Here is a 21,308-nt window from a genome sequence, read left to right as displayed (position 1 = left end):
GTTAAGTTCTGAGAAAAATGCACACCCTTCTGAACAAGCAGAACTAGATAATTGAAAACATGGCTTTTTAGACAGGCCTTTCCAGACCTTATAACATCGTAACACAGTGGTTGTTTTAACATTTATATTGTCAGTTCTGCCACCTTGACTTTAAACTACCTCAAATTATTTTGTGTTTTTTGGTGTATGTGTTTATTTTTTATAGCTACTATGTTTACAGTTTTTAAATGGTTATTACGTTATAATGTTGTAAACCCCTCAGAGTGGCCTTGGCAGCAAAATGGGCAGTGTAAAAATCAAATCAACCAATCAATCTTAGAAGTATCTCTATGCACTTTGTTAACATAATAATGGGCATCCAAATTATGTAATTAGGTAATTTTCCTGGCAATAGCTAAAAAATAAAAAATTAAATAAAATAAAAAACACATAAAAGCAATTCTGCATGTATACTTGCAGCAATAACCAAATGTAAGATCTGATTTTCCCCATTGAGTTTTGGAATACAGTACGTTGAAAGCTATGCTACAAGTTCAGCTGCAGTAGAAAATGACTTTTATATAAATATATAAAAATTATATATGTATATAAAACAGAAGCAGTACTGATCCTCTAGTTAGTATATATAATAATTTTAGTAGGGCTAGTATGAGAAATGAGTGAACTATGCATGGGAAGTAGTGGCTGAAATCCTATTAAATCTGAGATTACACCTGTAAAAGTTCACAAGGAGTTACATCAAGACCGTCTATATGTCTGATTGCACAGCTAGTTGCAGAACTGCTGCTGCAGAACTGCCTACCTCGTGGATGGGACATTTACTTTGGTAGAAATTTTGCAATGCCTTATGCAACTTCAAGTTACACAGGCATAGCTAGGCAACAAGATTTTTGGCCAGTGTGTTGCAGCACAAAATGATCAGATCCAACTTCAGTCAGTACAAGAATCTAGATTAAATACTACTTTGAGTACTTAGCTAAGAAAAGTTGTGTCTTGATTCTTAGCCAAATGATAGCATTTCTCAGCAAGTTACAAGAAAATTAGCGAGAAACAGATAATTGTGCCAACCTTCGGAAGATTTATATAATCCTACATTTCTCTAAGTGTAAGATAACTCAGTATGTTAGAGAATCTGGCTGTGAAACCAAGGACGAGGAATTTGAATCCCCAGTGTGCTTCCAGAGGAAAGAGCAGGCTAGATTGTTCAAAGTGTGTGTGGCTGATGGAGTTATGTGCCCTGCAATCTGTGCAGCCTTGGGCAAGCTACATGAACCCATAATACCACCAGGCAAAACTGGTAAATCACTTTTGAGCACTTTATACCTAGAAAACTTTGAGAAGAATTATTGCATTTGATAAGATACTGCCAATTTTATTATTCTTAAAGAAATATGAAAATAAATACAAAAAGCCATACATAAAGTTAGAGCCCACACTTTGCTTAAGACCCTTTTCTCTCTAGTAAGAAAGTCTGATGAGACCCTACAAAGCCATCAGTCAAAGAGGATGGCATGGGTTAGGTCTACAGAAGGCAGCTGTTTCCCACTTATCTGTGCTCATGTTTCCTTACCTGTACAAAGGAGGACACCAAACCCAGCTAGAACATAACTGCTTCTATAATAACCACATGAACCACCAAGAAGACAGCAATTTTTTCAAGTTAGAAACAATAAAAGTAAATTTTATTAGCAAATAAATTTGTTCAAATAGTCTACAAAGAGTTAACAGGGAGGCATTGTTCCTTATACTGTATATTGCTAAAGCTAACCTTGTATTCAGTGTAAAAACTGGGAGGTATAAACCAAACACCTAGAAAAAGTCAGTAAATTAAATTAAATTATATTAAATTTGAACAGTGTTGCATTCTGACAATCTCATTACTATTCCTATTCTTGTTAGAACAGAGCAGTTCTAAAAGCTATTATAAAAATCCCTCCATATATCCATCTGAATTTTCTATAGATACACAGTTGACAGCTTAAATATAAATACAGTTCCACAATTGATATATTTACAACTGTCTAGCTGTCAAAGAAACAATTTTTTAATGAAGCATTTCTAATATTAGTGTTTAAGTGAATTCAAATAATAATCCAAGCAGCTATAAAACAGTCCAGAATTAGTGCAGAGGAGCTGTTATTGCATAAATGGTAAAAGACATTTGAAAGAAAAAATGTGCAACACCTGCTTTCAGAAGGCTCATAATACAAATAAATCTACTGTGTTTCAGAGAAACTGAAAGCTCAGGAAGCTTGCAGTAGGAAGATTCATAAGGCATCATGGACTTCCGAGGTTCCATTTTGCATTTGTCTGCACCAACATATTACCCATTCGTTTAGAAATACTTTTGGAAGGCTAGTCTTAGCCCCCAATACAGCTTAAATGAGGGTACCAAAATTGCAGTACCCAGAGATACATTTCAAGGCAACACTTAAGAGTGGCACATAGAATTATGAGGCAATTCAATAATCACCTACAACTATAGTATCAATTAAACTGCAACCCTCTCCAAAAGGCTTGTTAGACAGTTTTAATCATATGGACAACTTCTGACTTTATGGCTGAAATTCTGTTGCTTAGCATAGTAAGTCACACCTAGAGTTATTCAAGTGAATCAATGGGGATCAAGTTCCTCTGTAAATCCCACTCGTTCAGTGGGCTGTACTCTACCTCCAACTTACTACACTAAGCAACAGGATTTCTGCAAATGCATCTTCATCTTCTCAACTTCCCCAAGTCTCTTTTCAGAGCATAATGATCTATTTGGAATAGACAGTCAGGTTTCCATATGGCTTTTATAGTGGAGGTACTGTTATGACAATATTCACAAACACAATGCCAATGCAAAGACTTCCTACATTCATAATTAGTTTTAATGCTATTTTTATAGAAAGCAGTAGTACTGGATGAAAAATCCAGTTTCATAGCTAAATATACCTCTTTAGTTGCCCTTCATAAAAGAAAGACATGAGAATCAGTGCATGCTACAAGCATTGAGAAAGAGCGACCTACACAATTAGAGGAAACATTCTGGCTTACTGGTATCTTTACATTCAACCCTTTCTTGTTCTTGGCAATAAGTGACTAGAACTTCACACCCCAAAACAGAACACAAATGGTGGAAAATAAGAGATAGGGAAGAGAGGGCTGGTGACTTCAAGATATTCATACTAACAGAGCTCAAGACAGCTTCATTAAAATATTCCCATGATCTATAAATCTGTAACAGAATCGATAAGTAGAACAAGCAGAATGCATGATAAAGATAATCTCTAGTTTAAGATTAAAAAGGCCACAACCTTAAAATTCAAGTCTATTTAAAAAAAACTGATCTGGTTCTCTTAAGAAAGTTCTCTTTTACTGAACAATGAAACTATATATTTTAAGATGTAACCACTAAGATGTTTCATATCTTACTCCAGGCCATTTTCAAGTTATAGTGGATATTTTTAGGACACCCTTTCATGCTAGGGCACACATGCTGTCTTTACCCCATATATAGTCAAAATTAAATCTACACTAATACTGAACCTTTTTTTGGGAACAGATGAAAACCTCTTTGCATTTACCTAAGAGACCAAGATCCAGTAAATGGGTTCCATTAGAGTCAATTCTACAAAGTCCCCTTTCAGATTCCAGCATCAGCTCCAATGCTGTTCCCCAGGGAACTGACCTTTCAAGAACAACGTCTAGGTACTGCATGTAGGAATCGCCACAATCTTCCTCCACAGGGAGTTTGGATCCAATCCATTGTTTCAATTTATTTTTCAACTGAGCCCCGCAGAACACAGCTATAGATTAAAACTGATCAAAACTCATCTAGAACATATATTAGTGTTGTCAAATGAAGAGACCTTCCTGCAATAAAAGCTTTGTTAGTTTTAGTCAGAATATAGCCAAAAGGAGAAGCCACCAGTAACTGATATACAGTAGATATTTAGAATGAAATATGATATTTTGAATGAAATCTGCCAGCACTTGGATTTCTACAGTGTCATGTCAAACATCACCTAACTCAACATACTCATCATCTCTTCTGGCTAAATCCTCTTCATCTTCTAAGTCTTTCCAAGTGCTGGTAGGTAAAACTGGTTTGAGGGAATGTCTCTGAAGCAAGGCAAATGGAAATAAGGATGACAAGCGAGCAGTATTTCTCAAGAATGGAGAAACTTCTGCATTTTCTTCTTCAGCAACCATTTCACTGTGTTTTTCATCCACTTTCTTCTGCAAGCCCTGCACATCCTCCATCACATCCAAGATTTTAGTCGCAGTGGCCACTGTTCCACCACCAGGCGCCTGAGCTTCAGGGATCCATCGTAAATATCTCTGTGCCCACACTTTTATTTCTGGTCCTTCTAGACGTGGCAGCAGTAGTCCATGGAGGTCAACAGGTTTACAGTGCCAACTGTCATAAAACTCTCTGGAGTTAGTCTGAAGTTCATCAGAAGAAGTTATTAACTTGCTGATTCTTTTGCCCAGAAGATTTTTAATTAACTGGTCTGTTTCTTCCTTAAAAAAGCCTCTTTTTGGAGGAGGCTTCGTTGGTGTCAGAGGCAAAGAAAGCTGTCGCTGATGCTTTAAAGAAAACAAGAGAAACCGTTTTAGAACAGTAAAAGACAAAGTAAAATAGTCTGAACACCATTCCAGCTTAGTTTCTGGGCTATATAGTTGTATCTGTAGTGATAATTTCAAATTGTGGTACCACTGCCAAAAGATTTTATCAAGGCATTGGGCTGCTGTTAACAGAGAACAAAGTTTTATTGACCTTAGTAACATTGATAGAATCACAATTTATATATAAAAGGAATCTTTTGAACAATCTTTACACACCAAAAACTTTAATACTCGACTATATTAGCCACCTCTACTGTTTCATGTCAGAAAGTCAATCTACATTTGAATTAGCTTTAGTAATACTGTCCCTGTAATCCATCCATGTCCACAGATAGAATGGCCACATCTTTGTATTTTACTGTTTAGTATATTAGTAAAACCATCTAGTTAAATCTGCTCAATTAAGTAATTGCTGATTTAAAGTGAATACTACTCAGATAAGGCTGAAAATATTTTATTAATATCAACTTGTGCTTCTAAAATAAAAACTTTTCCTTTAATTTCTGGGTATTTTCTGACCCCACTGGCATCCCGCTGTATTGAAAGTTACCGATAAGCCTAGGTTTGTGGGTCTAACATATGATTCTTGTACCTCCAGCGCCAAGACTTCCAGTGTGCATCCAAGCTCAGAATAGGACCAACCTACTAAAAACCACTTCTGCTTCTCTGTCATCAAGGTTTGCCAAAACATAGAATTTTTCTCCTACTAGGTTACATCAGCCAAGACAAAGAAGTACTCCAATGACAAAAAACAATAAATTGCTTGGGACACTCTTTGTCCCAGCTGGTTTTGTCTATGAAACTGTAAATGGTTCTGGCGGACTACAATGTCTTCATAAAAGAGAACATAAGCTATTATGCTTCAAAAAGGATGCACACCACTCAAATCAAGAAACATATTCCATGATTATCAGTGTTTTGCTACAGTCATACCTTTGAGCATTCATCTAGCATGCCCATGACTGCAAACTCTTTAGGGCAATGGTTCCCAACCTTGGGTCCCCAGATGTTCATGGACTAAAATTCCCAGAAGCTGTCCTGGTGTTGTAGGATTTCTGGGAGTAGTAGTCCAAGAACATCTGGGGATCCAAGATTTTGGAAAGAGAGGTTACCTACCTGTAACCATGGTTCTTCTAGTGGTCCTTTGTGAATTCACACAAAGGAGTTGTTCTGCACCTGCACAGGAAGTTTCTAGAGCTTAAAACATGTGATAATGAGAAGTTCCCCCGTGGAGCACATGCTCCGCCCTCCCAAAGTCCCCTAAGTTCCTTCAATGATCCGCTGCTTTCAAGGTAGTGTATTAAAGACAACATGACAGACAGAGGGGAGGAAGGGAGGGATGTGTGAATTCACAGAGGACCACTAGAAGAAACATGGTTACAGGTAGGTAACCTCTCTTTCTTCTTCGTGGTCTCTGTGAATGCACACAAATGGGTGACTGACAAGCTCACTTACCGGATGGTGGGATGTCACAGTAGAAGAGATGTCAGGACCGCCTTGCCAAATGCAGCATCATTCTTTGCCCGGACATCAAGGTGATAGTGCCTTACAAAGGTCGAAGGAATAGACCAGGTGATAATGCTTTGGTGGAATGAGCTTTTAAGTGTTCAGTAGGTGTCTTGCCTGAAAGCTCGTAAGCTAATGAAATCATTTGAACAATCCAGCGGGAGATTGTTTGGGATGATGCTGGAGCACCCTTATTTATTTATTTATTTATTTATTTATTTATTTATTTATTTATTTAATTATTTATTTATTTATTTATTTATTTATTTATTTATTTATTTAATTATTTAATTAATTAATTAATTAATTAATTAATTAATTAATATGCCGCCCACACTACCCAAAGGTCTCTGGGCGGCTTACAGCATTTAAAATACAATAAAGTTATGTAGCATTTAAAATACAATTAAAATATATATAAAATTGCCATCGGACCCACAGCTAATATTATTTCAGTTAAAAGCCTTCTGGAACAGGAAGGTTTTGACCTGGCGCCGAAATGTCATCAGTGTTGGCGCCAGACGAATCTCAGTAGGGAGGGCATTCCATAGTCTGGGGGCAGCTGCCGAAAAGGCCCTTTGTCTACAAGCCGTCCCTCTTACCTCCTTGAGGGACGGCTCTTTCAAAAGGGCCCCCTGGCTAGATCTTAACTGCCGGGTAGGCTCATATGGAAGGAGGCGGTCCTTCAGGTATCCAGGGCACAAGCCGTTGGAAGGCCTTGGAAGCATATAAAGAGTTTTGGGGACTTTCTGAATATCTTTGTTCTATTAATGTAGAAAGCCAAAGACCATCTGACATCCAACATGTGGAGCATGCGCTCGATGGGTGTAGAAGGAGAAGGAAACAGATTTGGTAAAACCAATGGTTGATTTAAGTGAAAATCAGAGACAATTTTGGGTAGAAATGATACATCGAAATATAGGGTGACTTTGTCTGGATGGAACTGGAGATAAGGTGGGTCTGATCTGAGGGCCATTAATTCACCGGCCCGTTTGGCTGATATTGTCACAAGGAACGTTGTCTTTAGAGACAATAGCTTGAGATTACAGATGGCCATTGGTTTGCAAGGTGGTCTGGTGAGGTAATTGAGGACCAATTGTAGAGACCACTGAACCAGAGGTTGCTGTCTTGGAGGTTGAATATTTTGGAGTCCCTTGAGGAATCTTTTTAAAGTTGGATGTGAGAAAAGTCTCGCTGACTGGGAATAAGAGGGCTGATGGGCTACAATAGCCGAGATATAAACTTTCAAGGTAGAATAAGATAGTCCAAGATCGAAGAGATTATGGATAAAGGTAAGTAGCGTTCTTAGAGAAAATGGAACTGCAATTTTCTCTAACCATGAGTGAAGGAGATGAAGGATTTCCATTTATTTTGATACAGCTTTTGGATAGATGGGCTTTCAAGCCCGATCTAGGACACTTCAAATGGTGGGAGTATTCTCCAAGCTGTCAGGTTCAGAGAGTGGATATCAGGGTGGAGAATTGACATCGATCTTAGATGGGTGAACCATGGGTTACGTGGCCATGAGGATGGCATCGGCTTGGGACTGTCGTAGTCGAGTAACTGATCTTTCAATGAGAGGGATTGGCGGGAACAGGTAGAGTAGTTCTCCAGTCCAGTCCATCATAAGCGCATCACCAAGTGATTTTGGGTCGATGCCAGCTCGAGAGCAATAGCGTTGGCATTTGGTGTTGGACTCTGAGGCAAAGAGATTGATGGACGGGAGTCTCCATTGATGGCAAAGAAGACTGAACACTTTGTCATTCAGTGCCCACTCGTGTGTCCCTGTGGTAAGACAACTCAGGCGATCTGCAAGACAGTTGTCATTTGTTGAGACATGGACAGGCACTGGGAAAATGTGGTGGAGGTAGCACCATTCCTACAGTTCTAATGCAAGATATAGAAGTGAGAGGGAGTGGGAACCTCCTTGTTTGTTGACATAGTACAGCACTGTGGTGTTGTCTGTAGCTATCTGTATTGCTTTTCCTGCAATGAGTGGTAGGAACGCGTGAAAGCCTTTGCCAAAAGTTCCAGATGGTTGATATGTAATGATTGTTCTTGCTTCTTCCACAGGCTGTGTAGTCTGTGATGTCGACAGTGGACTCGTCATCTTGATGCGCTTGCATCGGTAGTGACTTGTATGGATAGCTGTAGAGGTTGGAAAGGTCTGCCCACTATCAAATGAGGGAGGAACGTCCACCAGGTAAATTGCCTGGCAAGTTCTGGTGTTACTGTGAGACGTTTGGACTGTTGATCTGTCATGGGGTTGAATAGTGACAGGAACCATGCTTGTAGTGATCTCATTTTGAGCCGTGCACGTTGAATGATGGCTGTGGTAGATTCTTACTTTGGGAGGACAGAGCATGCGCTCCATGGGGGAACATCTCATTGTCACATGTTTTTAAGTTCTAGAAACGTCTGAAACGTCATGCACAGGCACAGAACAACCCATTTGTGTGCATTCACAGAGGCTACAAAAAAGAACCACTACTTTAGGGATTGGTTCTTGCCTGCTAAAATATCATTTGAGAATTCTCTCTCTGTAAGATGGCATATTTTTAGTTAAATAATGATTTACATTTAAAAGTAACCCAGGAGACTAGGAAATACAGTTTCTAACTTTAAGAATGGCCTACTAATTTTTTTTTATCTTGCCGTGAGTTAATTATATACAAAATATTTGAGTGATTTGGAAGTCTGCCCCAGTTCTTTACTCCCAGACCTCTAAAAACCACACTCTTCCCTCTGGACCTAGCCAGAAAATCATTCTAAGTTTTGGAAAAAGCCTAATTGGGGTATAAATAAGAAGTGTATTGGTGAAATACCAAATGAAGACTCACACCTCCTGGGTGATTCTTCATGCAGAAATAAAAGGCTTTTTAAAACCTTCATTGTGTTTCTGACACTTGCATAAACAAACTGCTTAAATTCATGTATTCAAGACTGTCTGAACAGTGGGTGATCTTACCTTGAACCGTGTAGTTTTCCTCTGACTTCTGTCTAGCTTCGGCTTCTCTGCGTACAAAGGATTATTAAGAAAAGCTTGGGCCTCGGGTTCAAACTGCACTGACCAATTCCAAACTGAACAATAACTTAGTTTGCTTCCTTGTGTGTCAAGGCTTCCTCCATACTATTGGGATAAAAGAGGCTGAAATTAGAGTTTACAAATATTATTTCTCCAGTGTAGCTCTTTAGAGCAACTGCTTCGCTTTTGATACTTCATTTTGCTTAATAAATTTTGCATAGCCTTAGAGGAGAACACAATCAAGCAGGACAGAATGTAAGATTATTTTATGTTGACCCTGTACTTCTCAATGCAGAACTTATGATGTTAGTTACACTGCAGAGTTTCATAGCCATTTCTGAAAATATTATAGATGCAAAAAGGCTTGAAAGGATATAAACAATGTGTGATAAAGTATCAGAAACAAGAACAGGGTTGAGAAGGTTTACAATGGAAAGAGGTAGGTATTTAGTATACAGTGTAACATCATGCCATATATTCGGAACAATATTATATACGGACTAGAGATGGGGGTATACATATTCCCCCGCAGCTGGACTTAATTAGGGTCTGGCCCCTGGGGCTGGACCGTCCATTCATGTGCCCGGTGGTGGTGGCAGCCTCACTCAGCATTCCAATCACTCCCAGAGAGGCGCTCTCTTCCCACTCGGCTAGCCACTCCAGCAGGGGGAGGGAGAACGAGTCTCCCTGCACGGCTGCTGAGTGGCCAGCTCAGCGGAAAGAGAGAGGCGCTCTGGACACGATTGGAAGGATGAGCAAGGCTGCCACTGCCAGATGCATGAGTGGATGGTCTGGATCCTCATTAAGTCCAACTGTGCAGGGATATTCGTATACGAATACCCCCATCTCTAATACAGACATAAACAAGCTGTAAGATTCCTCTATTTAGAGCAGTGTCAAAACTATTGGGACGTGGTGGCGCTGTGGGCTAAACCGCAGAAGCCTCTGTGCTGCAAAGTCACAAGACCAGCAGTCGTAAGATCAAATCCACCCAATGGAGTGAGCTCCTGTCGCTTTGTCCCAGCCCCTCGCCAACCTAGCAGTTTGAAAGTATGTGAATGCGAGTAGATAAATAGGTACCACCTTGGTGGGAAGGTAAAATGGCGCTCCCTAGTCACGCTGGCCACGTGACAACGGAAACTGTCTTCGGACAAGCGCTGGCTCTACAGCTTGAAAAACAGGATGAGCACCGCCCCCTAGAGTCGGACATGACTGGACTAAAAATGTCAAGGGGACCTTTACCTTTACAAGACTGTTGGGACTCAAAGTATACCACAATTATAAAAATCACAGAAAGCCCAACAGCATCCAAACACACTTCTGTGATGCACCACACTCCTAACTATTGTCTTACCATAGTGGTGTCTCTCTGATGTTGTGAATTGAAGAAGAAAGTGCTGAATACAGGAATATACAAACAATCTGACAGAACAGTAAGATAAGTCTCTGAAAACTCAAATGCTGGTGGATACTGTTCAACCAACTGCCATACACAATCCAATAACAATAAGAAGACTGGTGCCTAAAATAAAACAAAATTAAAATAAGCATACTTAGAAGCACTTAGATAGAGTACAGTAAAGTAGCTAATGTGGTCTATTTATAAACACTGAACCCACCCTGATCTGTATTTATTTGTAAGGCTCTTCTGCAATGATCAGTCAACAGTAGTATGATCTGGTATAATGACACTCTTCAGCTGTGATACCAAACTGTAGAACATCTACCCAAGGAAATTCATCCTGTGTCTTCTAATCATTTTTAAATGAAGCTCTGAGATCATTTGATTCAGGCAGGCTTTTGATTTAAAGCCCATGATTTAGTTACATGAAGACATCATTACATTACCTCTATTTCCTGTTCCGTTACTCTCCCTCCCTCTCTCTCTCTCTCTCTCTCTCTCTGTCTCTGAGACTAAAAGACCAGATGAATTTCAACTGGTCAGCAATGTAACTGGATATTCTTCCCTTTTATCTTTTTCTTATCTGTTTTATATAGTTAAGGATTAGGGTTAGGGAATTAAGGCTTAGGATTAGGGAAAATTATACAGAAAGGTCACCTGTGACAATCTGATTTTGCTCCTTTAAGCATATACCGGTGTATAAAAACTTAAACTTATTAGTTCTTTTACACTCAGCTAATACATGTTTATGGCTATACACCACAGCAATTGATCCATTATCTCTATGTTTTGTTTTAAACATTTACTAAAGATTTCAATTGGAAGTTTATAAGGCATTTATCTGGTGAAGATTTGTATTATTTAATTGGAGGTTTGAATGCTTTACCCTAAGTGTATGCTTGAGGGTGAGCATTGTCTTTCAGTCTTCATAGCAGCTACAGTGGTGGCTCGCTTAGCGACGTTAATCCATTCTGGAAAAACCGTTGCTAAGCGATTTCATTGCTAAGCAATATTAAAAAGCCCATAGAAATGCATTAAAACGTGATTAATGTGTTCCTATGGGCTTAAAAACTCATCTTTAAGCGAAAATCCTCCATAGGGGTGGCCAGTTTGGGTGCCTCTAAAGCGAGGAAAAACAGTGGGCAGCCATTTTGTTTTCCCGGTGGCCATTTTGAAACTGCCGATCAGCTGTTAAAAAAGGGTCGCTTTGCCATGATCGCTTCCCCGTGATCATCGCAAAGCAAAAAAAACCCCATAGGGACCATCGCAAAGCAATCACTTTTGCGATCGCAAAAAGTTAGTCGCTAAGCAATTTCGTCACTCAACGGAGCGATCGCTATGCGAGGCACCACTGTATTTGATTCACTGCAATTCTCTTTTCATGAGCTCTACAAGTTATGAAATTACACTGTGCCCTGTTGTCTAATAATTATAACTTTTTATTGTTTGCACTACAGTACTGAAAACAGTGAAAAGAAATATAAGATATTTTATTTAATTAAACTGAGAACGTTAGTTAAGATTGTTAAATTATTATATTTTCCTACCTATTCTTACTTTGACTAATGCAGTGCACTGCAATTTTGTGTCCTGACTGGATTGTTTTCTGTTGGAATTTATCTCCTGGTGTTTGTTTTTTGTTTTATTTATGTGAAAGCCAGTCAATCAATACAAGTAAGCTTTTTTTCTACTTACCACTGCAGTCAAAAGCAAAAGCTTTAGGTACAGCTATGAACAAGAGACTCTGCTCTTTGAAAATTTACTGCATCCATTACTATCATACTCTTCAACCTCAAAGGATTCCCAGAACTGTTCACACTCAAGGATCTTACTTGATTCCCTCTTCACCTTCTATGGCAAGTGTCTCCATATTATCCTTACCCTGGCCTATCCTATTTTGATAATGACGGAATAAAATGCATCATCTTATGATGGGCAAGGCCTGAATGCAATGAAGACATGCAGAAGAATATCATTTCAAATGAGCATAGTTTATATTGAATCTTGTTTACTGGAAAATGTTTTAGTTTTGCTGCTTCAGGATTCAGAAGAAGGGTGGAGAAAGAATTTGACAAGAACAAACCAATATTTGGTTAAAATCTCAACAGTTATGCAAGATTTCTAGTTTGGATTCTCAGTTTCTCTCTACTTTAGTATTCACCTCCTTCATGTGCTCAGAATACCTGAGGACTTCTGTTTGTCAGTAAAGTTATACCTCTTCTTTATCACTTTGCCGCAGATGGTTGCAACGATCCAAGAAAGCATGTCCTCCCATAATCCATTCTTTTTGAATAAGGCTCTGAAATCCTAGCTTTGTTCTGCAGTATGAATCCATCATGACTTGAACCAAACATGAGATCACACAACACAGGTCAGATGCATTTTCCTCTAGAAAAAAAAAATGCATCTTAGACATGAATAGTATAATGCATGCTTAAATTGACTACAATTAGAAAACACATCATCACATATTAACAGTTCCTTTCCTGCATGGATCTTGGATGCCTGCAACAAAATACTGGCCATTTCAACACTCTTGGAGAATTTACTAAGCACCCTTAATTTCATATTTTTCTACAAATTAACGTTCTTACAAACGGAAAAATGTTAAACAAGTGCAGTATTAAGAACTGACATGAAGTATTGTAATAGTAAACAGAACATTACTGTCCCAGAAGCATATGGAACTTTGGCTATTTATGTGCATTTGGGCTATTTCTCTTCTTTAAAAATCCAGTGTTTTTTGTCAGTATGTATGTAAACCAAGGGATTATATTCCAAAAGCAGCATGCAGAGAAGTCTTGTTACACAATGATCAAGGCAGACAAGAGGACTGTGAGCATCACAGATAGCATAAGCAAAAAGTCAAATGAACTATACAAAATATTAGGACATCATCCAGTAAGAATACAGCACTATGCAAGAAACAAATATGGAGACTTTAGACAGAATTGCCTAGTGTTTTATCCAAAAGCTAATGCTTTTTATTGCATCAAAGCCAGCACGTCTTTTGAGCCAGTTCTGAGCCTGCTAAAAATCATAAAAGTCCAAGAGTCACACTAAATGTCAACACCTCTGATCAGTCCATCTGTAGGCTAGCCAATAATACTACTCACAGGTGGAGAAAAATGGGACAGCAGAAGGACAGGGTCTTAACTGAAAGGAAAACAAGGAGATGAGATAGAGGGAAGAAGCAAGTGTCCAGCCAAAGTCAGTCAAAGTAACATACTACAACATGCTGCACCTTAGCCACAAAAGTTTGATCAAACCATTTATTATTATGTGCTGTCAAGTTGTAATGGACTTATAGCAACCTAAATAGGGCTTTCAAAGCAAGTGAGATATTTAAGGAGTGGCTTTACCAGTAAGCTTCCATGGCTGAGTGGGGGATTTGAACCCAGGCATCCTGAGTCCTAAACCATCACTCTATCCACTCCACCATAATGATTATCTAATAAAGGAGTAACGAACATGACATATACAGTCCCACACTCAAATTCCAGGTACAAAATCCTCAGGAGAAATAAAGACTGACAGCAAATGAGAAGAGTAAAGCTGGAAAGATGTCTTTCAAACTATGATACCTGTAGAGATAAATCATGCAACCCTTGGAAGTTCACCTATTTGCCTTATGTTATTTAACAACTATATGAACATTTTGTGAGAGCTTATTCAGAAATTTAGTCTAAGATGTAAATCTTCTCTTTGTCATTAGATATAGGCAAATTTATGACTGTCATCAAATATCACATGGCACAGTAATGAAGTGAACAAATTGAAACTTATCAAAAGAGACAGGCGGCCCTGCAGTTGATGAATGGTGTCAGGTGAAGAGTGTTGAGGCTATTCTGGGATTTATTTATTTATTTATTTATTTATTTATTTATTTAAATTTATATGCCGCCCACTCTACCCAAAGGTCTCTGGGTGGCTTACAACAATTAAAATTCAATACAATAAAATATAAAATGATTAAAATACAATTAAAATACAATTAAAATACAATTAAAATTGCCACCATCAAGACCCACAGTTAATGTTATTTCAATTAAAAGCCTTCTGGAACAGGAAGGTTTTGACCTGGCACCGAAATATCATCAGTGTCGGCGCCAGACGAATTTTAGTCGGGAGGGCGTTCCATAGTTTAAGTGGTAGATTGTGCCAATCTCCCACTTAAAAACCATGGTTGCAGTCAGAGGACCTTTTGTTGCATTTGGCTCATACAACAGAAGCAGTATTATTACCTGCGCAGAGACCACAAGGCCATAACCTAATTGGTAGTCTAATACTGAAGAAACGACTACAGTATAATGTGGTAATGCATTATAGCTGAAGCTGCCTTTATAAATAGTTTGCAAACTGCCACTGATCTATAAAATGAAAAGGAGTGCAAGATTATTAATGGGTCCTGAGCTATCAGGCCATATTACAGCTGTAGTCTTTGTGTGACACTAACGTCTAGCCTATAAACTGAAGAATAGGTGATACCCTATTGGACCACTAAAATCACGAATAAATGCTAGCTTTCGGCCTATGTGGGCTCTTCATCAGATGTGCTGAGGAAGGTTCATATAGGCCAAAAGCTATCATTGTTTGAGAGTTTTTCATGATCTGATACAGGTATCATCTATCCTTACATTTGGAGGATGCATAAGGACCACATGGCTTTTTTTTCACCTTCTATGTAACTCTTAGTCTAAGTTTCCAGCAAGGTGAATACACACTGTCTTTTCAGTAGTGGCATCCATTTTACTGAACAAGTTCACCTGGCACCATCTTTGTGGTCTTTTTCGCACCTGATAAATATATTTTTGTTCATTTAGACCTTTTAAATAATTTGTGTAGTTTAGCCCCTTATATAACATTTATGTACCGGTAATACTTTCTTTTTACAGCATTCTGTCTAGTTCTGTATTTAAATTCTTTTCACTTTTACTGTAAGATGAACACAGAATTTATAATGTATCATAAAATATTGTAAATACAAAAGTAAAATTTGTAACCTATCAACCTTTGAAGCGGTTCAATCTGATTTAGGCCCAGGAATATATTCAAGAATCCACAATAAAATCTTGTGGCATCTTTAAAGCTAACAACTGTTATTTGTCAAAAGCTTTCATGGACAGCAGCTCAGAAAAGCTGCAACAGAAGTGGGCTGCTGCCATGAAGGCCTATTTTAAACCAAACTAGTTAGTTTCAATGTTGGTTTGCTGCAACAGACTAATACAGCTATCTCATAGAACAACTTAACAGTGGCGCTGCGGGCTAAACCGCAAAAGCCTTTGTGCTGCAGGGTCAGAAGACTAGCAGTCATAAGATCGAATACACGCAACAGAGTAAGCTCTGGTTGCTTTGTCCCAGCTCCTCGCCAACCGCGCAGTTTGAAAGTATGTGAATGCGAGTAGATAAATAGGTACCACCTCGGTGGGAAGGTAAAACGGCATTCCCTAGTCATACTGGCCACGTGACAATGGAAACTGTCTTCAGACAAGTGCTGGCTCCACGGCTTGAAAACAGGATGAGCACCAACCCTCTAGAGTCGGACACGACTGGACTAAAAACATCAAGGGCAACCTTTATCTTTACCTAACTTCAATATTAGTAATATATACGTTTGATATACAATTGTTAAGAATTCTGTGAGTCAGAATTTGTTTTGAACTTTTTAATAACTACTTCATAGGTAACAGGCTCGTTGGAGTGCCTGAGAAGATCTGTTACACACTTGTAAGTGAAGAGGACTATTGCATGCTACATCCATTGTAGCTTTACATTAATTGGAATGATTCTCAAATAAAATGCAGCACTACATTTTCACCAACATACTGTCTAACGCAGCCTCTGTGCTATGTTCTTTACAATTCTGACGATCCCAGCATTTTCAGAAGCACTTTTTAAAAGGGCCACAAGGAAATGCAGTAAGTAGGTAACAGAAAATGACATGCCTCGTGTTGGTAAAAATAAAATGACTTTCACTAGCTCAAAATACACCTTCATGTGGCTGTTTTTGCTACAACTGACTAATACAGCTATCTCATACAACAACTTAACAGTCAAGTAACTTCAATATTAGCAATATATAAGTTCCTACAATGAATTCTTCTCTGTTGCCTAAACTGCATCCAAGATATATGTTCATAATAGGCAATAATATCAATGTGAATACCCTTTTAAATAAAATTCAAACATGAGATTCGAATATACTTCATTAAGACTATTTATTCCAAGTGCTAAATAATACCACTTGTTCTATACTCCTGAAAAACAGATTCTCTCTGATTCATAAGAAAATATTTTATTAGAAGAAAAATGAGTTTCCTTTAGTAGGAGCTCTCACAGAGAAAAAGAAAAAACTGCCTCTAGTCAAAAAGAGTTGCCACGAGTATTTCTCATCACATCCCATTAGCAGGACATGGCTTGCTATGAAGTGGTGTCTCCATAATTAGTGGCCATTTGTCTTTATGACTTACACTGCTTCATTTCTGCTAACATGCCTAAGTAGTAGGATTCTGGTTATAGTTTACATCTAAAATTCTACATTTGCTAGAAAAGAAATAATGGCAAGGATTTTTTTTAAAGTAATGAATTTAATTAGCTACTGTGACTTGTCCCACTGCACTTATCCCAGCATTCGCAAGTAGTAGAATACTGGCTAATACCTTTCATATGCTGTATTAAACTTAAAATTTAACATTCTTCATTTTTTCTTCTTCAGTCTTTCCTCAGTACCAACTACCTGACTGAAAAGATGGGAGAGGAGGTAAAATAAAACCCCACTTACTATGTTGTCTTGGGCTGGGCTGACTTGAACTGTGCTGTTCCTCTCACAGAACTACATATTTCAGTGACTATTACATCTAGCCAGAAAGTTCTTATGCAATGAATTATTTGGGGTCCGAATTTACTTTCCCCCCCTCTTTTCCCTGCCTGGCAATATAACATCTATTACATAAGAAGCTTCCAGGTAAGGCTTGTTCTCTCCATCTTTGTATAGTTGTTAGAGAAGCCTAATGATTTATAAACTATCTTTCTAAAATGAGAGAAAAAAAGGTTCAGCAAGTGAGGAAATATCCAACTGTTAAAGCAAAGTCCTGGTGATTTTTTTATTGATTACAACATCCAGGTAAACACACCATGGGGAATATGTCTACATAATCAGGAAAATTTAACATCCAACTTATACCTGAACCATCGTCCAGAAAGACTGCCAAATATAGACATGATTTGGTTATTCTCCATGTTGTAAAACCTGATCCTAAATGCATCATTGGAGGTACATGATGTACTCTCTTGCAGAAATCACTTGCATATCTTTGTGAATTCTGCTTAAGAAAAACCTTAGAATCCACCTATTCTGGGATAATTAAAGGAATTATACATAGCCCTCCAATAGCAGCAACAGCTGCACAATTCAGAAAAAATAAAAATGAAATGCAAATTGGGTAAGTACATAAACAAGGAGCTGTGAATTCAAGGGAACAATCTGGCAAATCAATTTTTCATCTCCCTCTTAAAAGGATTATATGTGCTGCTTTCTATGGGATGAATGATTTAAACTATTTATTGAAAATTAATGATCAAGCACCTACATCACAACTTCATATTATACAATTTCATGCGAAGAACTGCAAATGAGGAAATTATCCAAAGACCATTTTAAAAAAATTCACTTCCACAAAAAAGAAGTTAGCATTATAATTAAAGGAACTTAAGCACTGTACTTTCATTGGACCATGACCCAATTATATTAAAGAGTAAAATTCTAAAACTTTAGTTTTATGATCTTCAATACAATGTCAGTTTGATTAATCTGTATATCTTGAACTATTTTTCTCTCCTTTACTGAATACTCCCCCCCCTAGGGTCAAGCCTACACACGTCGAATATCAAATACGAAAGCAAATGTAACAGTAGGAAAGCTGCCTTGAAATTGTAGAACTTTAAAGAAAAATAGTTTCAGGAAAATTCTGAACACAGAATGCAATTCACGAATCAACTTTTTTTTAAAAATGAAGAGTTGGAAATAGGCTGGGAGAAGGGCATAAAGAGAAAGGCATACCCTTTGACTTACCTATAAGGAGAACATTTGTATTCTGTGCTTCTAATGACTCAACAACATCTACTGCTTTTCGCAGGCATTTTCTGGAGCATGGAAAAATAAAGGTTTTAGTACCAGGACTTATCTTTGTTGTATAGTCAAAAGAGCCCTTATATTATCAAAAGACCCTAAATGCAGCACAAACTTTCACAGATGTACCTACAAGTTTATGAAGTTGGAACATTTCTGACCTTATGATTTCCAGCCAGTTTGTACTTTCCACTAATGAAAACCACTTTACATCAGTATCCCAGAAGTCTGCACTGTTATCTGGAAAAAAAATATATGCTAAGAAACTGGTGCTCTGTATATGGAAAAAATCTAGAGGCACGGTCAAACAGTAGTGTAGAGCAGCAAGTCATCTACATAAGCAGTGATGTATGATGATAGATGTACACCATAAGACAGAAACTGGAAAATAAATGTTGAACACAAAAAACAAATAAGAAAAAATTGTAAAGGCTGGGCTATAAATTTCAAATAAATATATAAATAAAATAGATGTATAAAGATCAACTAACAAATTTGAAATCTCTATGAGCACATTTTCAGTCATGCAGGTATCCGCAGAGATAATGATACAATCATTGGCTATTTTAGGAGTTGCAAGAAAAAAAGTATTCTTTCCAGTCTCTGGGTATCTGTATAAAGCACACAATCTTCTCACTTTTACTCACCTATGAAAAATAGTTGCTTAAATCTAGTATATGAAACTTGGATTTCTTGTAGAGATGGAAGACTGCTCGAAAGGTCTTCAATTTTCATGGCTTCATAAGGAGGTTTATCTATTGTTTTATACATTCTAAACAAAAGGTAAACATTATTACTTTATCTGGAAGTGTTTACTAGGAACTTTTAAAAAATTAAATATTTGTTTCATCCATTCGACTTGTATGCCGCCTGCACTCCGCAAGATATGGTAAGACTGCAGTCATGTCCTTTACATCAGTGGTCCCCAACTTTTTCAGAACAGCGGAACGGTTGGGGGGGCAGGGTCTGTGCATGGGGGAGTTCCTCCCTGCACTCCCAGATGGGCATGGCACACTCTCAAACGGGCATGACATGCTTGCGTGGATGGGCATGGCGCGCTGGTGGGTGAGTGGGGGGCGTGTGCCCGCAAATGTGCCACACCCATCCACAAACGTGCCTCTCACCCGCACAAGCACACCACACCCACCATGCATGCGTGCGGGTGGGTGGGTGGGAGATCTGTCTCCTGCGAAGCCCACAGACCGGCACAGGGCCGCGGACTGGGGGTTGGGGCCCCCTGCTTTACATGTCAACATATAGGTCTGCATTGGACTCAAGGCTAAACCAATGTTTAAAGAAACATCAGTAACTCTCAGATTCTCATACTTCTCAGATACTCACTGTCCCTTCCTCTGGAACATGCCAGGAAGAGTATGAAAACAGACCCTTTTAATATAATTGTTTACCACTTCATCTTAAACCAAAAACTTTCAACTACCATTTGTTGAAATAAGCAAAGCTTAAACTGGGTTCTGAACCTGATTATAAACCAAAGAATGTAGCACCAGGTATAGGATTTTGGGAATTCGAGGATTTCCAACCCTAGAAATCACCTAGAACCCCTCAGGCAGACTTCTGAATTGGGATATGAGAAAAAAGGGAAAAGAGATGTCTTTCTACTGCCATTGTGTGCTTCATGCTATGTGAGTTAGCCAGAAAGTAAGAAGAAGTGCCCCTCAATCCCACTGCTTGCTGGGAATTGCCCTGGTGCACCATGCCAAGAGTATGGCAGCCTCTCACTGAACTACCCTCCTCTGCATGGTGCTCATTTCCCAGTTCCAGAAATCTGCCCTGGAAATTCTCGGCAACTTCTGGGACATGAAGTCCTTGAATTCAAAAAAGCATATCCTATGCAGCACTTTAAAGACTCATTGATTTATTTCAGATGAGCTTTTCTGGCTTACAGTCCACTTCTTCAGACATATAGAGCACTCAGAGGCAGAACCAAGATACAGTAAATCCTCCTGCTCTTTATCCTTCAGTGAACACAGATGATAGGAGGGAAAGGAAATTGGTGGCCCTGCTTTAGATTTCTTAGTTCTGTTTATTATCACCATCATCTTAGAACTGCAGACTATGGGTTCTTGAGTCCAGCCCTTGGGGAATTAAACTCAGTTTAACTTTGCTGATGTAGAGGTCTCCGGGTTTGTTGACTTTTCTTCAGTATTGAACAAGACATTGATTTTGGGGATTAAAGTTGAAAGTCTTTCGTCAAGGTTGAGAGATGGTATTTTATGAACAGAATCTGTCCCTGGAGGCACCTGGCCGTCTTGAGCTATATTATTTGTACACAATGCAAATAAGTCACATGCACCCCAAGGTGACCAAAGAGAGCCTTTAATCAGCAGCTGTTTGCTACAACTGATAATGTCATTCTTGCCATGCATACAGAGCTGCACAACAAGATTTAAGCCAGAGATTGGTAAGACCCCAACCAGATACTTCAAGTGCTAGCACTAACCCTTCCAAGAAGCTTTTGTGCATTTGTGCGATGTTGTCATCTTGTTCTTTGGGAAGAGCTGACATCTTGAGCACAGCAGCACCACTTTGGCAAGACCAACACCAAATCTGCAAAACGCATTTATAGGTAATCTTTAGTTACACTTGTTATGTAGAGCATTGTCATTATAGAA

At 38.5% G+C, this 21,308-nt stretch overlaps 1 protein-coding gene across 1 annotated transcript in view; it reads right to left on the bottom strand.

Annotated features, from left to right (window-relative positions):
• Positions 1–1,343: 1,343 nt before the first annotated feature.
• MTMR12 (myotubularin related protein 12) overlaps positions 1,344–21,308 on the bottom strand; it is a 48,072-nt gene continuing 28,107 nt past the window's right edge. Inside the window, exons 9-16 of the mRNA XM_072992867.2 lie at positions 21,137–21,243; positions 19,323–19,447; positions 18,837–18,915; positions 18,619–18,689; positions 12,763–12,935; positions 10,500–10,667; positions 9,089–9,250; positions 1,344–4,575 (exon numbers count right to left, since the gene is read on the bottom strand). Coding sequence (XP_072848968.2) covers positions 4,000–4,575; positions 9,089–9,250; positions 10,500–10,667; positions 12,763–12,935; positions 18,619–18,689; positions 18,837–18,915; positions 19,323–19,447; positions 21,137–21,243 — 1,461 coding nt within the window. The 3' untranslated portion in view covers positions 1,344–3,999. The remainder of the gene's footprint in view (positions 4,576–9,088; positions 9,251–10,499; positions 10,668–12,762; positions 12,936–18,618; positions 18,690–18,836; positions 18,916–19,322; positions 19,448–21,136; positions 21,244–21,308) is intronic.

Source organism: Pogona vitticeps, chromosome 2, assembly GCF_051106095.1.
Source record: "Pogona vitticeps strain Pit_001003342236 chromosome 2, PviZW2.1, whole genome shotgun sequence".
Classification (NCBI taxonomy): domain Eukaryota; kingdom Metazoa; phylum Chordata; class Lepidosauria; order Squamata; family Agamidae; genus Pogona; species Pogona vitticeps.
This window is presented reverse-complemented; position numbering and strand designations above follow the sequence as displayed.